The 16820-nt window shown below is 37.7% G+C and overlaps 1 protein-coding gene across 18 annotated transcripts in view; it reads right to left on the minus strand.

Annotated features, from left to right (window-relative positions):
* Positions 1-16820, minus strand: part of CAMK2D (calcium/calmodulin dependent protein kinase II delta) — a 266772-nt gene that overhangs the window by 77855 nt on the left and 172097 nt on the right. For 11 of the 18 annotated variants that reach the window (XM_034771697.1, XM_034771679.1, XM_034771685.1 and 8 more), the window contains exons 5-7: positions 14760-14825; positions 12153-12225; positions 4736-4838 (exon numbers count right to left, since the gene is read on the minus strand). In XM_034771697.1, the coding sequence (XP_034627588.1) occupies positions 4736-4838; positions 12153-12225; positions 14760-14825 (242 nt within the window). Of the gene's footprint in view, positions 1-4735; positions 4839-11097; positions 11171-12152; positions 12226-14759; positions 14826-16820 lie in introns of all 18 variants that reach the window. The other 7 variants (XM_034771680.1, XM_034771682.1, XM_034771684.1 and 4 more) reach the window with 1 other exon arrangement.

Below are 16820 nucleotides of genomic sequence, written 5' to 3' on the forward strand. Positions count from 1 at the left end.
ATAGAGCAAGAATAGGAGATTTCACAAAAAGATTCAGTGCAGACACTCTCATGGTTTATGTACTACAGTATATCTATTGTAGGCCTCCAGCAATGACAAGCAAGTGCATTTATTTAGTGTCACAGAATCATAAAAGTTACAGAGGGGAAATATCTACTAGATCTTCCTGTCTGTCTCCCTGGAAATGCAGTATCTTTTCTATTTTATCCAGCCCAGCTCCTAAGTGACATAGTTAGCCCCTAAGTGCGTTACAGAGAGGGGGAAAAAAGGTGTACCTACATGATCATATGAACATTTTTGCTGGTTGGTTGTTATTAGACTGATCAGAGATAGCGTAAGATAGATCTAAACTATAGAAATTATGTCAGTAGAGCTCATTTAGGAATCACAAATCATCTCCTGTGGATCCTTTAATTTCAGCCATCTATCCATTCTGTGGATCATCAGACTGATATCCACACAGATTTGTTACAAATGTTATCACATATTTTATACTTCAGTGGTATTTCAGGTGCACTTATTGTCCAAACAGAATACAGTAAGAGTAAAGCTACAGTCTCATGTTCATATTTAAAAAGTGAAAATACTGCATGAATAAAATGCTGCTGGATCGCATGGAAAGTTTTATCAATACCTAGGGCCAGAATTAGAAAACTAGTGTAGATCAGTGTATATTACAAAATGTTGTCCAAACCCCTTCTCCCAATGTGGGGATTCATCCCACTCAATGCCAGGTTGTGGTACTACCACTGCCCTCCTTTGAAAAGTGCGCTGAGGGGAGTAGAAGTTTTTGTTCCCACCAGAGCATCATAGTGGCGGTTGCTCACAGTAGAAATCAAATCAGGCTGTAGCCTCTTTCCAAACTCTGTTATTCATTTTTCAGACTGTGCTGGCCCTTTACAGGCCACCTCTGATATAAGTGACATTGTGGCAGTTTTCTACTACCGCACCTGTGCTCCCCTGGGGATGTTCCAGGTAAAAGCTGGCCCAAACTCAGTAGTGAATCTGGCTCATGGAATTTACAAGTTCCTCCTCATTCTTTAAATACTAGACAATGTTGTTTTCCTTTTGGGAGAAACACAGAATGGAGGCATGGAAGACACCAAATATAATCTATTGCCCCCTTTTTCTTATAACATGCCAAGCATTATGGAAAAATTAAAGTTTTAGATGAATGAAGGTAATAGATGAATAGAATGAATGAATTCTGGCACCCTGAGAGATGAATAATCTCAGACTTTTTCTAAAAACACAGTTTTAGTGGAATCTGTCCGGTTTGCCAATGGGCATGAAGTACTATTGGCTTATAAGGCTGCCTGAATGACCAGAATATTGATTTGGTGACTGTTACGTATTATGCAGACTTGGCTAGCATATTTTTATCTATCTATATGTAATTGAAAAGATATGCAAGGGCCTACGAAGACCAGAAGACCATTTAACTGAATAGTGTCTATGTGCCTAAAGCCTCAACTGGTAATCTTTCTAGCATTCCCTCCCCACCCCCTCAACTGTATCCCGCTCCTCAGCAGTGTCCTCTTTTGGGGAACCTGAAATATTGTAACCCTAAATTTAAGACAAGGTGCAACTAGGGCTCAATCCAGCTCCCAATGAGTTAACAGGATCTTTCCATGGACCTTAAGGTGGGGTAATGAGTCACCTGCTTCAGTGAGTCAGCAGAGCACACAAGATGGGTTTCCAGTAGATTAAACACCTGCTAACGGGGTGGAGTGTATGGGGAAAACGTTGCCAAGTTTTTTACAAACAGCTACACAGAAATGAAGCTTATTTGGTTAACAAATGTGCAAAACAGGAAAGTATCTAGTATTCTCCAAACAGGATACAATATATTCTGGACCATATTCTCTGCTGACATAAATCCACTGACTTCAGTGCAACTCTGCCAGGAAAGAATTTGTCTCTCACACAATTTTGCAGGACAGTATAATACACAGAAAAAGATCCTGATTGGTTCAGAGCTATAAGTAGTATTTGTGAGTCACTAAGTGTTGGAAAATCCACCAGATAACAAAAGTTCCACTGGAAGGGGGGAGAGAGAGAAAGTTCAACATGCTATTACTATGCAGGGCATGCAAGTTCAAGTTCTTCATTGTAGGGCTAGCTATGGGTAGATCTACACTAAAACCAAAGGTGTGACTGTAGCTTAGATAGATGCACCTGTGCTAGCTTTAATCAACCTAACATGGCTAAAATGCAGTGAAACTACAGCAGCATAGGCTTCAACATGGGCTGTACAAGCCTTCCCAGAACCCTGTGTACATATTTGCATTGCTACCCCACACTGAAACATGTGCTGCTGCCGCTTCACTGCTATTTTTAGTCATGTTTGCTAAAGTAAAGCTGGCATGGGTATGCTTACCTGAGCTGTAATCAATCCCCCCACTTTCGATTGCAGTGTAGACATACCCTATGAAGAATGGCACTTGACAGGCATGAGAAGGAGCTGCTTCTTGTTCCTGTTCTTCAGAGAACCATCCCAAAGGCTCATACATTATGTACAAATATTCAACACTGCATTTAATTAGGCATGATCCATGCATGTTCCTTGCAGATACCTGAACAAACCATCCTTGCATCATGGGCTTTGGACTTTTACCAGTATAAGTAGCAGACTAGGGCCTAACTCTGAGCTCATAGCAAGGTAAGTCAAAAGTTACTCCATGAAAGTCAATGGAAAATTAAGCCCAAACTATATACTATGCAAGGGCTTTGCGGCTGGAAAAAGTGGGGATTTAAAACATTATTAGAAAGGGATGGGGGAAGAAAATTAGGGCTCCAAAACAGGCACAGAACCCTTCGTCCCCAAATAGAAAAACAAATAAAAACTGCTTTGTTACAACATGCTGCTTTCCTCATTCCACTGCTAACAGCTGAATCCATACCAAAGATATTTTGAAAACAAATCCATTCACACTCTCTTCCCTCTCCTTGTGATCTTCCCTACAATTCCCCCACACTTCCTTTAACAAGATGGGGAAGTTTTTAACTGTTGGGTGAAGGTCTGAATTGGTTCTTTTTGTGTTTCAGAACCACTTTGTCCTTCCCTAATTTCAATAGTATCACAGTGCTGTTTGATTAAAGAATAATACTGGGCCTATCCTATTCTTACTGCTTTCGTAGCAGAGGCCTTGGTCACTTACCACTTTGGTTTCATTTTTAAATTACATAATGATGTTCATTTTTCACTAATCTACACAACAATGTACAGAATTTCTTACATTATACCCTTCTTAAAGTTTTATGTGGCAGCCCCTGCTGAATTACTTGTAGCCCAGAACATTTACTTTAAATGCATCACAGCTCCATAGGATCAAATGCAGGATATTTTTACATAGACCCACAGGAACTGCAAAATCCTGGGCACTCTTCTGAATTCACCCTATACTGAAATACCATTTAAAAAAAATCTCAGGATTAAAGCTCACCCCAATTAATTTTTTTCCTGATTTGCCAGCTGTTTTCTCCATTAATACACACCAACTTCATTCTGTATTATTTTTGACCAAGTCCTGTTGTGCTGGCTTTTTCAGTTATATGGTGATATTTAGGTCTCCAATGCAACTCTGGATTATAGAAATCCACTATAAAACAGAGCAGGATTTAAAACACTGGACTAGTTAATAAGGATGCTGTTATGCACAAATGTGTACATATGTACCCAATTTTCAGACACTCAGCATGGCTAACCTGCTGCTTTTGTTCTGTTATTCTTATGCTTTGACAGCAAACTCTGGGTTTTTTATTTCATTTTTAAACATAGTTTTCCAGCTATTGTACATGTGAATGGGTATCTGCTACAACCATTTTGTGCTATATTGTTCCTTTGGGGTCCCAATTATTTTTGCCTTATGCTTGACATCTGTTGAATTACATACACCTCATTCATACATACCTTAGTATTTTTTTTAAAAACAGAGAATAAACTCTTTTTCTCACTTTTATTTATTTTGACCTTCAGATAATGACAATAATGAATTTGCAATCTGCACATGTTTTCTATGTTAAATCAGGCCTGGATGAACTGATTGATTAGTTATCTGGGGGCTGTATTATCTTTTCTGAAGTGCGAAGGGGAAAATGTGTGTCCCCCACCCCTAGCAATCCTATTCCCCCCCACACACACACTTTGGGTCTACTTACTACCCTTACCATGGACCTCAGAATGTGCGTAAAGAGCTCTGCCTGACCCCTTCTTGCATCTAGAGGGTACAATCTGACAGTGTATATCTTCCTTCTCAAGGGAGTGGGGTGGGGGGGAAGGGTTTAGGAGATGACGAAGGAAGAAATTTCTCTTTTTGAAGTCATAATGGATGCATTTGACTTCACCCTTCAATATATCTTTGTGTCTCTTACTGAAAGTCAATGGGACTTAGGCTTCTTAGTCCCTAAGTGACATCTGCAAATGGGACTTAGGCTCCTATATCACATTTAAAAAATTTTACCCACTGAGTTTTTAGCAAGATGCTGAGCTCCCCAGACTCTGCTGAGGTAATAAGAATTCAGGATGCTCAACACTGTGCAGAAAAAAGCCCAAAGCGAAGTAAGATGTAGAAACTGAATTTCAGTACAAACCAAATAGCCAACCACTCCATATTCAACTCTACTATGTATGATTGTCCATTATTATTATTAGGGTGGGAACAGGAAGGGTTGGGAGGATGGGCAGAAATGTGAGATCAAACAATAAACAAAAAATAAAAGAAGGCTCGCTTACCAAACCAAGCCTGTTGTTCGCCTTGAACTTCTATAGCCAATCCGAAGTCTGCCAATTTTACAGCTGCTCCCTTGGATTTGCTAGCTAAAAGTAAGTTCTCAGGCTTTATTCACAAAGAGAGAGAGAGAGAGCAAAGGGGGTGGGGGAGAGAAGGGAAATGAGATGAGAACATTGTAATTAACTTTTTTCAACATTTACATTTTCCAGTACAGCATTCAATGATAGGCAATACTGAAAAGTACAAAACTATCTTATAGAATGAAGAAAAAAACATGCATTTTCCCCTGAATATTACAGAAACCTATGCATTTCCTTCCTGCTTCTAAAGGACCCCCTGGCCTGCAAATGGCCTTCCCAATCCTGCATGACAGCCAGGCTAAAGGAGATGTGTAGACCTACTGAAGAGATTATGGGGACCTGTGTGATCAAATAAGTGTTTGGCACCTGCCTTTGTGACACAAAGCTGGCAATCACAATTTACCTACAAAAATGCTGCAGGAAAAGATATAGATTGGGTCTGATCTGCATGCAGAATTTTTGCAGGATCAGTATATTATCTACAGCAACATTATAAATGTGCTTTGCATCAGATAGTAATAACAGTAAGAGTCATGATTTTATATACATATTTAGAGAATGGATATTAAATAGACTATATAGTGCAATCTTTTCAGCATGAGGACTGTACCCTCTGTGTTTGCACAGTGCCTCACACAGGGTCTGTGTTACCAGAAATAGCAACAGCAAGGACAGTAATAATCGCTACTGTTATTGTTGTTGCTATTTGTCATCACTTTCAATTACAAGTTAGAGTCTAGGCAACAGCAAGAAATGACTATTTTTAACCAAATAAGTGTTTTTGAACAATTGTTGTACTCTGAATCTGAGAGAGTCTTTCTTTTTGTATAGGTATAGCTACTACTATTGGCAATTATCATTAACTTAGATAGAACACTATTAATGACTGATTATGAGTTTCAGAAGAAACGGGAAAAAATTCTGCACTGCTTAAAATATTTTGATTAGGTATTTTGTAAGTAAGGTACTTGGCTTTGTTTCTAATGTGAATTCAAATGCAACATTAACTTTACATATTTAAAATAGAAGCTAAGGAAATGCAAAAGTTAGCATTCCAAATAGTGTTTAGTTTAAAATATGTCTGTGTATGCTGTTAAATACACCCCTTAGAATATATAGGACATCAATCTTTGCAAAGATAAGGCTGCTAGAGCAAAGTTAACTTTTTTTAGAATTTGCAGAATATTGTAGAATTCAGAAAAAATATAGCTGAGACACTATATGTAGGACCCAATATTCTTCCCCTGGCATTTTCTCGCCCCCCGCCCAATATTAAAACATTTTCTTTAAAGAAAGAGGACATGCCTTATGTTTACTTTAGTTACAATCTCCCTCCTGCAAATTTATCTCACTAATTACCTGAAGCATCTCTTGTGCAGGGATGTTAAAAATAGTGCATCAAATCATTACATCTTGTCTTAAAGTGAGGCCCCAATGCTGCCAAGTCTTCACTGCAAGCTTTATTTTAAGCATGTGAGCAACTTCATTGGTTTCAGTGGGACTATACACATGCTTAGAGTTAATAAATGTTTGCAAGATCAGGGTCTAAGGCTGTAAGCTTTTGGGGTAGAGGCTGTCTTTTAGTATACAGGTCTGTCGCATCTTACGTGTATTTAACATGCGCGATTTCAGCTTTACGCGTCGGCAAAAAAAGGGAAAAATAACAATTTTAATATTGTACCTGTAGTGCAGGCGATTTTGCCCGCCATTCAACTCAATGTAATTTTGACTATAGTGCGGTTTTCGCTTAACACGCTAACTGCGGAACGGAATCCCCGCATAAGATGAGACTCGCCTGTATGTCTGTACAGTGCCGAGCACTAAAGGACCCTAATGTGGATAGGACCTTTAGGCACTGCAGTGATGATGATAATGACGATAAATAATAATGGTTTCTTACTAGCTTCTTCTAAAATCTTGTTCAGAAGTTTATTTTTTCCTTGTCACACAAAACTTTTATTAATCAAAAACCTAGCAAAGAATTAACTATTAATTAAATGCTATTTACATCAACAGGTTTTTATTTTTATTTTTTCCTTGCTATTTTTGGGGTAGCTGTATCTAAAAAGGTTTAATCAAAAGTATTAAGTATTTTTTCACCTTCACTGAATTTAAAAATGGCTGAATGAAACTTCCTTGACTTCTCATCTTCTCTCTATCCCCCCAAAAAATCAACTTTGGGTTGAGACCAAACATGGAAATTCAGTCCTAAAGGAATTAGTCATTTTTAAGCTATTACTAAGCATTTAAAACAAGGGGTTGGAATTGCATGAAAACTGGTCTAGTAATAATGAAAACTATAATATAACTGTAGTTCTTCAGCAGGGTTGCCCCCCACCCATTTGTTTTGGAAACACTTCCAAAGGAGATATGAGAAAATCATTTAATCGTTCACCTCACATATGCTAGATCTTCCAAATTATTATGTTAAAAAACATGACATACACACACAGTCAATCCATAATCTTTATTCTAAATAAATGTCACCAATTAAAGTTTCCCAGAATAAAATGTAATCTATTTTTCACTTGAATTATTTCCATCTATTTAAAACACAGTACCCCCAATATGTAAAAAATAATTTAAAGTGTTTCTTTAACTTTGATATATTTTATAAATATTAATATAAACAATGTCATCCTGTCTGTCATTTCCTCATACCTATTTCTATGTATAGATAACATTCTTACAGGTTTTCAATCAGACAGAGAAATTTGCAGTAATTACTTCCTGGAAAGCATTGCTTATGTAAACCACTTAAAGCAATGGATGGTCCTATTTGTTTGTGATCTTCAACAATCCAACACAGTGAAATTTCATACACTAACAGTTGACACACACAAGTCCTAATTCGTCATACACATACCCTATTTTGAATGGGATCACATTGTGAAATGGTATCAGTCTCCCCCCCACCTTTAATACAATTAGAAATCTGTAATCTTCTTATTAAATGGGATTAAAGTACTGTAAGCAAATACCATTGTCATAAGATAATAAGTACGTTTCAATAAAAAAAGAAGAAGCACATTTACTCCTATGATAAGATCAACAGCCTTCCAGGCAGTAATAGTGTGGTACTATGCCCTTAAAGAACATGCAGCTGCTAGTTCAGGATAACAAGAAACACACTAGATATTTATCATGCATGAACTTCAAATGACTAAAGTGTATGTGCATAACTGGAGAGGAACTGGGATATTTTACAGCATAATCTTGTGTATCATCCATGAAACTAACAAATCAGTCTGCATCAAAAAGTTGCACTCTGCACTAAAAGTTTGGCTGCAGTCATACATGTAGAAAAGCAGTGATGATTTTAAAAGTTACTTGTAACTAAATTAAAACACAGAGCTGAGTTTATGGATTGTGTGTGGAAACGTCTTTATTCAGAAAGGTTTTGTGTGGGTTTCAATATATCTGGAGCCTGATCTTGATTATTTTTTTCACAAGGGGAGTCTGTGGGGATTGTTAACCATCTTAGATTCTCAACAGAAACATTGCTGCTGATTGCCAGAGCCAATGTAACTTAGATCTTGAAATTTCTACATGCAAGAGTTTTGTGAACTATGTGAAAGAAGGCAGCCATTAGTAAGTGTTTCTACGAGCAATTTTAAAAATCCTATGAGTTTTTTCTGGATTAGGTTCTAGACCCATTCCAATACACCAAGGTTCCCAAACAGTGTTCCATGGAGCACTTCCTGGTGGTCATATGGTGCCAGATCACATCTTCATTTCTAGCTGCTCAATTGCATTAAAAAAAAGCTAGAAATATATGTATACTTCCCTAAAATGAAGCCAGATTATCCCTCTCACACCAAATGGGAAAGGACATTTTGCAAGCATGCTGTCAGGATACGGACAGGGTTTGAGGAAAAGCTACCTCCAAACCCTCACAAGGCCAAGACCATTCCCCCAGATGCCTGGCCTCTTGCCGCTCCAGTTCTAAGTAGCTTCTCCAGGTCTTCTTGCTGGAGTTTCGCCAGATCCTTGTGTGGAGAGAGTTGTAGAAAACTGAACATGGCCCTGGAATGTATTCCCTTCTCTGTGTCACTTCCATGTGGGCCGAAGGGGGCTGATTTTCAATTTCCTTGAGTTTTCATCTTGAAAATGAAATTATTTCAAAATTAAGCACTGAAGTGTGATAGGAACAAAGTCTCTCTACTGCTTCCAATTCAGTCAGGATTTGCCAAAATAAAAAAATCCACAAGTGAGCTGGGATGGAGAGAGCGTAGCTGGATTACATAAGGGATCATTCTTTTTTCATGCAACTCAGAAGAAAATGTCACTTTATATGAACCTATGAATGGTACATCAAACCGTTCCTTATCCTCTCAGTGTATATAGCTACACTCCAGTTTCTTTAGCAGTGGATTGTACAGTATATACAGTGGGAACAGGCATCTTTAAAGCATATGGTCAAATTTCATATCCTTTCATTTAAAGCTGGTGCTGACTGAGACATGTGTTATACAGCTGCTGAGAAGGATTTGTAGACTGGACAGAGATTTGGCATTGTAATGTTCTCCAAAATATGAAATATGGGAGTTCCATAAGAGCAAAATGGGGGATGCTGTCTGTGCTTTTGGAATCCACCACATCCTCTAGGTTTTCTAATTCCTGTTTTCCTGCATTAGAACCCCTTAGATTTATCTGAGTAACAGTAAGGAAATCTATAAATAAAGTAACTACACAGCTCTTTCCTAGGGGGTGAGAGATGAGGAGAGGGAAGACAACATTCTGATCCTGGCTCTATCACTGGTGATGGGAAACCCCAATCTGGAAAGGAAATTCCACCTCCCCATAATAAAATTCCCTGACCAAAGAGAAAGGAAATTGGCAGTATGGGGAAAACAGAGACAGAGAGTGAGTGTGCTCAAAGGAAGGATGGGGTGAGACCTACAACTGCCTTGCCTATAAAGATGCCACCTTTTTATTTCCTTTTTAAGGGGAACCTGTTATTCAGATAGTTTCCATTAGCCTTCTATTTAAACAGACTAACTGCATCTAGGATCTTGGAGACTGAATGCTATCTGAGTTTAGTTTTTCTCTTCTTTTGTATGAAGAATGAGAAGTCAGTACCTGTGTTTTTATAGACTACCTAGCTTGTCTCTACGAGTATGTCTACATTGCAATTAGACACTCACGGCTGGCCTGTGCGAACTGACTCAGGCTCGCAGGGCTTGGGCTGCATGGCTGTTTAATTACAGTGTAGACATTTTGGCTTGGGCTATAGCCTGAGCTCTGGGACCATCTCATCTTGCAGGGTCCTAGAACCTGGGTTCCAGCCGAGTGTCTACACTGCAATAAATAGCCCCTTAGCCCAAGCTCTGGGAATCTGAATCAACTGGCATAAGTCAGCCATGGGTTTTTAATTGCAGTGTAGAAATACCCTATGAGCCATCCAGGAGCAGAAAGGGAGAGATCACTTCAACCTCTTTAGCTCCATCTCCAACTTGCATCAGATGCGAGAGGAATTTGATGTAGCATTTATCTCCAGTCATTTGGAAATCTATGTAGTTAAGGTGGGGTGATATTCCTCTTGGCAAAGGGAACTTCTTTCCCAAAATTCTATTCTAAATACTAACACCACTCTGCGAAGAACTCTAACCTTCATGAACTTTCTGGTCAGAAAACTGTAGCAATTCCAGCTTTAAACAAAGGTGGCTCTAGCACAGTCGTTAGCCACAATAGGAAGTAGAATAGGGCAGGCCTCAGTAGCAGCGATCTCAGGATGGCCATTTACTACTAGGACATGGGGCCTGTATGTATTAATATGCTTCTCAGGGAACTCTTTCTAAAAATGGTTTGAAAGTCATATTCATGTTAGCTCTGCTGCTCCCCCCCCACCCATCCACCCCAGACAGCTCTGGGATGACAGAGTGACATACTGTTTATGTAATTACATTATCTGCTCAAATACTTGAAAAATAACTCCTTTTTCCCTTTGTTCTCTGTTACTAACAGATGTATAGATAATGACAATTCCTGAGTAGGTTGAGAGGATTTTAGAGGTTCACTCCTATTATTGCCACTGAGGAGGGAAAGGAAAATATTTACAGTTTCACTGGACAAGTTTGGTAACTGCAATTGTTTTTTAAATTGAAATGCTATTAAACAGAAACAATTTGTTCAATTAGGTTAGCTATTCCAGTTCGGTAAAGTCTACAAGCAAGTTTATGCAAAAAGACATGCTCATCTCTTCTGCCTTTACATGCACATCTGCAGCTGAACAGTAAGTAGGAGCTGGGTGGTGTGAGAGCTGCTCCAACAGTATTACTCACCTTCAAGTCCCGATGGACTACTCCCATCTGATGACAGTGTAGCACAGCCTCCAGGATCTGCTGAATGCAATGACTGCATGCAAACACCAGGGGGCGTGTGTTAGTTCCAAGCTTACACTCACTGTCTGTATACCCTCAGCGAGACTGGGTTAAAGTGCAAAACTAGCAAACAACTGAAGATGTTTTACACAACCTTCAGAAATGTACACACATCACTCACACAGAGCAGCTACTATCTCAGAAATACCATGCCATGTGAAGGCTTTACCTTATTTTAACCCATTTTGATCTGTACAGGGAGTTTGGAAGAAGGAAGGCCAACGTGGATTTAAAGTAGAAGTCCTGTTAACAGGGATGTGCTATTTTGGAGATTACTGTATTTTAAAAATGCAACAAGTATTGATACTGAAAATGTGTTGATAACATCATTTTTTAAAAAGTTATGCTAAATATTTAGTGGCATTTGTTTCTTTTCCTCCCTTTCTTCCTGAGAGCTCTCTGTTGCATTAGAAATCATCGCAGCCATTAAGGTAAAATTACTATAAGTAATATATTTTAGATAAATTATTAACTTCTCATGCTTTAATTTAGTTGGAAATCATCATCTCCTCCCTGAGAGTTCATCATACTCTAATGGAGCAATGTGTGACCAGTTGTTCTGCTACTGCAACCCATGGTCTCAGAACAGAAGTGGTGTTTAAATCTGCAGGCTGACATACATCACAGCCAAAGTGCAACTCCAGATACATTCAGAATGATTAATGAAATCCCTTCGAAAATATATGTATCATACCAACCACGTTCAGCTAGGTGGGATGAATCCAATACCTTGGAAGGGCACAGGTTTCAATCTTAAAGCAACTACTTCCCCTTTTGCCATGATGTATGTTAGGCCTGTAGACTTGCAAACTGGAAAGAGGCGTCATGCATTATTTATTCTTTTAATCATTTTGAGGGTGAGGAGGATAAGCAAGGGAACATCTCAGCCAACCCACCCTCTACCCTTTCAAAGTAAAAAAAAAATCTTATCCAATTTATGGGCACCAGATACTGACCTTCAGGTCTCTGTGAACTATGCCATTTAGGTGACAATGATTAACACTTTCTAGAATCTGCTGTATACAATGACTGCAAAGATACAAGGGCAGAATGGAAGGGAGAACATTTTAAAGGCACATAATCACATCAAATACAAAATAAAATAAAATTTAAAAAAAAAATAAGGAACAAAAACAGATTTACATTTCCTGACAAATCTTAACTGCACATGGAACTGGAACAAAACAATGCTGAATATAAAAATATTTCCAGATCTAAACCAAACAAAAACAAAATATAAAACAAACAAAAAAGACACTTAACATCTAAAGTGTGATATCATCAGACAGAACAATTTGTGTGGTGTTTTCATTCAGCAGCATGGAGATTTTTGAAGAACATATCAAATCTTAAAAAAATAAAATAAAATAAAAATTTGGGAGGGCAGTGAAATCCTTAAGTGGTTTCTGATGTACTTTCTGAGAAAGTTTATAGTCTGACATCAATATTAACACACAAGTGTTGAAATAAGGAAATGAACAAAAATGAGAAGAAACAAGAGTAAAGATTAAAAAATAAACAAGAAAAAACAAAACATTTATCATTTTGAATATAATGGTTTCTTGTAGAAAGTATTAATGGGAAAATATATGTAAATAATTCAATAAGGAGGTATACATTTTCATTTAAAACAGCAGTGACAACAATAATTTGGTTAGTAGCCACATGTAAAATGGAAATCAGCATTAAAGGCCCTGAACTAAAATTTTCAAACATGGGTATATGAATATAAGTTCCTAAATGCATAAGTGTACAACTAAACGCTGAGAACCCATAGTTCTCATTGAAATAATTACCACTGAAAAATCAGGCCACTTTTATTTAGGTGCTTAAAACATGGAATTAGCAGCATGGTTTTATACATGCAATTTGAAATTTTTGGCCAATCTATAGTGCCAAAAAATCACAGCTGAAAACTTTGGTTTTCTACAGCAATGGAATGATTTTCAGACATTTTTAGCACTGTTACAGCCAATGAGAAGGGCTCATTTTTACTTCTCATTGGGTCGGAAATCTGGGACTATATGTACTGTACTTGTCAAAGGGCCATGGATTTGATGCTGATCATATTAAATGTTTTTGCCATGAAATTCAGTAGGTAGGGACAGTCATAAATCAGTAAGTAGAGCCCAGTTCTGAAAACCCTTTCTTACATGAGTAGTCGCTAACTCATTTAAGTAGTCCTAGTGACATTAAGCAAACTGCTTGCATGAATAAGGACTACTTAGGTAAGGGTTTGCAGGAACAAGACCTATTTTTATTATAGATCATGCATCTAAAAAGCTCATTAACTATTTCTAAGGACACACACAAACACATACATAGATGCATAACAACCCTAAACACTCCACTTGTTTAATACAGAATATATTTGTATGCACCCCTTTGCATCATATAATAATAACTTTTAAAACAGAATAATCACCTCCGGTTTTCTTTTCTTTAAAAACAAAGTATAACCACTTTCTGGCATTTGGCATCAGCATTAGAAAATGTGACTGTTTCCACAGAATTAAAAAAATTAGGGTATGCAAAAATTATTCAGTCAGCCCTCTACAGCTGCTAATCCAGTTTTCTCCTCTGCAGCATGTTTTATCCAGCTTAGTTTTAAATGTCCTGAGGATCAGGTTTCCACCACTTCCCTTAGGAGATTATTTTTCAGTCTAATCAATTTCAGCGTCAGGAGGTTTCCTAACGTCCAGTCCAGATTTTCCTTTGTTCACCATCATCCCATTACTACTTGTTATACACACTTGGGACACTGCTAACGTTTTCTCTCTGTCTGCTAAATGAAATTTAAAGGACAGAATATTTGTGCTGTTATTTAAAACACTCCCCAAAATGTGTTTTACATAAAGTGACTGTGGTCTAAAAAAAACAACCCTTACCATTGTAAAGGACTGACTGAATGTTATATTACTACATGGCATCTCTATATGATTTGGGTATTATAAATATATAGAGGCAAAATATCTAGTTAAATTTATTTTAAAAGGAATTTCCCCACAGAAGTTAGCAATAGAACAAATATGAAGAGGTTCATTAGGGAACCTAATAGACCAGAGTGTTCGCAGATTTGAGCACTGACTGAGAGACACACAGTAGCTATTACTGTTCGTTAATGAAAGAAATGCATCTCAAAGGAAGGAAAAGTTTTTTGGATTCAGAACACTAGTAATACTAAATATGTAGAGATTTTCAAAATTGGTGTGTATGTCACATTAAAGTATTATTTCCATTCTACAGATGGGAAAATTGAGGCAGAAAGTGTCTTTACTAAGACCCAGTGGGTGTCAGAATCAGGTTATAATACCAAGGGTGAAATCATGGTTCCATTGAAGGCAATGGGAAATTTACCCAAACTGAGCTCAAGCCACTAGACCAAGTCTATCTTCCAAATCTAACAAAGCCTCGATGGGAACTATAGATGAAGGTTGAATTGCTCTGTTCTAACTGATGCCAAACACCATAAGTAAACACCAAAATAAGTAAATATGCTAGCATAATTAAAGACAATTGTTAAAATCTAGCAATAAACAACATTCTAGAAATCAAACACTTACCTGGCATCTGCTTCACTGTAATATTCCCTTGCAACTATATCTTCAAACAGTTCACCTCCAGTGACTCTGTGAAAACAAATGATTCATTAGGGCCAGAAGCAATGTGGCAAAAAAGTATCTTAAATTATTGTTATGGATATAGCCATTATCCATTTTTTGTGTGGAACAGGCTGTCATCCTTATTACAATGCCAGACTTTCCCAGCTAAGTTCACAGCTGGTATAAAGCACGTGCAACCCTGTTTATTTCATGGAGCTGTAACTGCTTACATCGGGGTGAATTTGATCTATTACTCATGCCGTGCCGGAAAAAAAACACAAACTATGAACATATACAGGCTGCAATAATGTTTGTGTATTTATCTTGTGGTAGAAACTGACACAGGATAAATATACAAAATTTAACTAATACAAAGTATATATAAGCGCAAATAAGATCATCTTAATTTTGTCATAGAGTTGTTTGTTTTTTTTTAAAGTTCAAATCCAGCCATTCACCAAAAACCCACTAGAGTAAGGACATGTAAGTTCATCCAAAATACACATGAACAATGATGTCAAGTATGTTCTAGGAAAAAGAGCCAGCTTATTAAATCAGGGTATGCACCAACATGTAACATGAACAAACATCCCCAATATACTTTAATGGCCACCAGTTCAACAGAATACTTACGAGAGTGTTTAACATTAAGCACATGAATAGTTCTATTAGAGTCATGGTGGTTAAAGTTAAACATGCAGTTAAATGCCCTCCAGAATCAGAGCCTTAATTATCAGAAGACTTTACTGACTTCTCACTAAGCCATAGTAACTAATTTGGCGGGCCCTCTCAGTCTTGGTGAGTTCTGACCCAGTCACCACACTTGAGAGAAGTTTTGTTCTCCCTCCAGTTGCAGTCCTGAATGAAACAGAAGTCCAAAGATATGCTGCCTTCCCCACTGCATCCTTAAAAGGTCCCTTGCTACCACAAACAGATATCCTGAATTTACTGTTATTCTGTTATAAATACACTACTGTAATCCAAAGGAGGATTTAGAATAAATTTTACAAGAAGTCTACTTACTTTTACTTGCTTCTGCCCTTTCCCCCATAAAATCCCACCTCAGTTTGCATATCTGTATAGAACCTAAAAGAACTCCTTGCAAGAAGTCTGAGTTATATGTATGCCTTTCTGTTGGATTTTTGAAAAGTCTTGCCTCCAGTGATCTATGCATATAAGCTGGTTCCAGGATGTCAAGTCTCCAAAGAGGTCATATTTCATCATAGTATATGAATCACATGAAGCCTTTTATAGCACACTGTGTTAGTAAATGGTCAAACTAGAAATTTTAGCTCTGGGCTTGTCTCCATGTTGCGTTAGACCGCACTAGAGGGATGTAAACTCCAGTGCACTACCTGACCTGCATGGACCCTGCTGGTGCACACTAAAAGTTCCCCTACTGAACATTAATGTAGTCCTGTGTACTACATTAATGCACATTGGGGAACTTTTAGTGTGCACCAGCAGTGTCCACACAGGCCAGTTAGTGTGCAACAAGCCAGTGCCCACTAGAATTTATACACCTCTTGTGCAGACTAGCACATTGTGTAAACAAGCCCTCTTAAGTAGTAGAAGAATATAAGGAACTTGTAGTAAATTGCTTGAAAATCCATCATTTTAAGTACAATGAACTGCATTTTTTATTTGCAGAACCTAATTGTATTTTATGTGAAAAAGTAAACAGGTAGTGGGAGCTGAATTCGACAAAACTGCATTATTTATTTCCCTATTGCTGTAGTAGTTACTTGTGGCTAAACAGCTATAGGCTGAATATTAGTTATTCAGTACAAAAAAGCAATTAGCTGAGACACAGGAATGAACTGCTCAGCAAGGAGTAAAGCCCCCCTTTGTAGGAGCAGGTTGTTGCAAATTGTATTTTTATTTTCCTGAGTCCATTTGCTGGTTGGAATAAATCCCCCATATTCTAGGCTAACATATTAGGGACTCTGGAGAGCAATCTACTTCATATAACAGAACGTTATTTCATAGCACAGTCTGTAGCAAAAACTGTAGGAGTTATAT

This window comes from Trachemys scripta, chromosome 5 (genome assembly GCF_013100865.1).
Source record: "Trachemys scripta elegans isolate TJP31775 chromosome 5, CAS_Tse_1.0, whole genome shotgun sequence".
NCBI classification, from domain to species: domain Eukaryota; kingdom Metazoa; phylum Chordata; order Testudines; family Emydidae; genus Trachemys; species Trachemys scripta.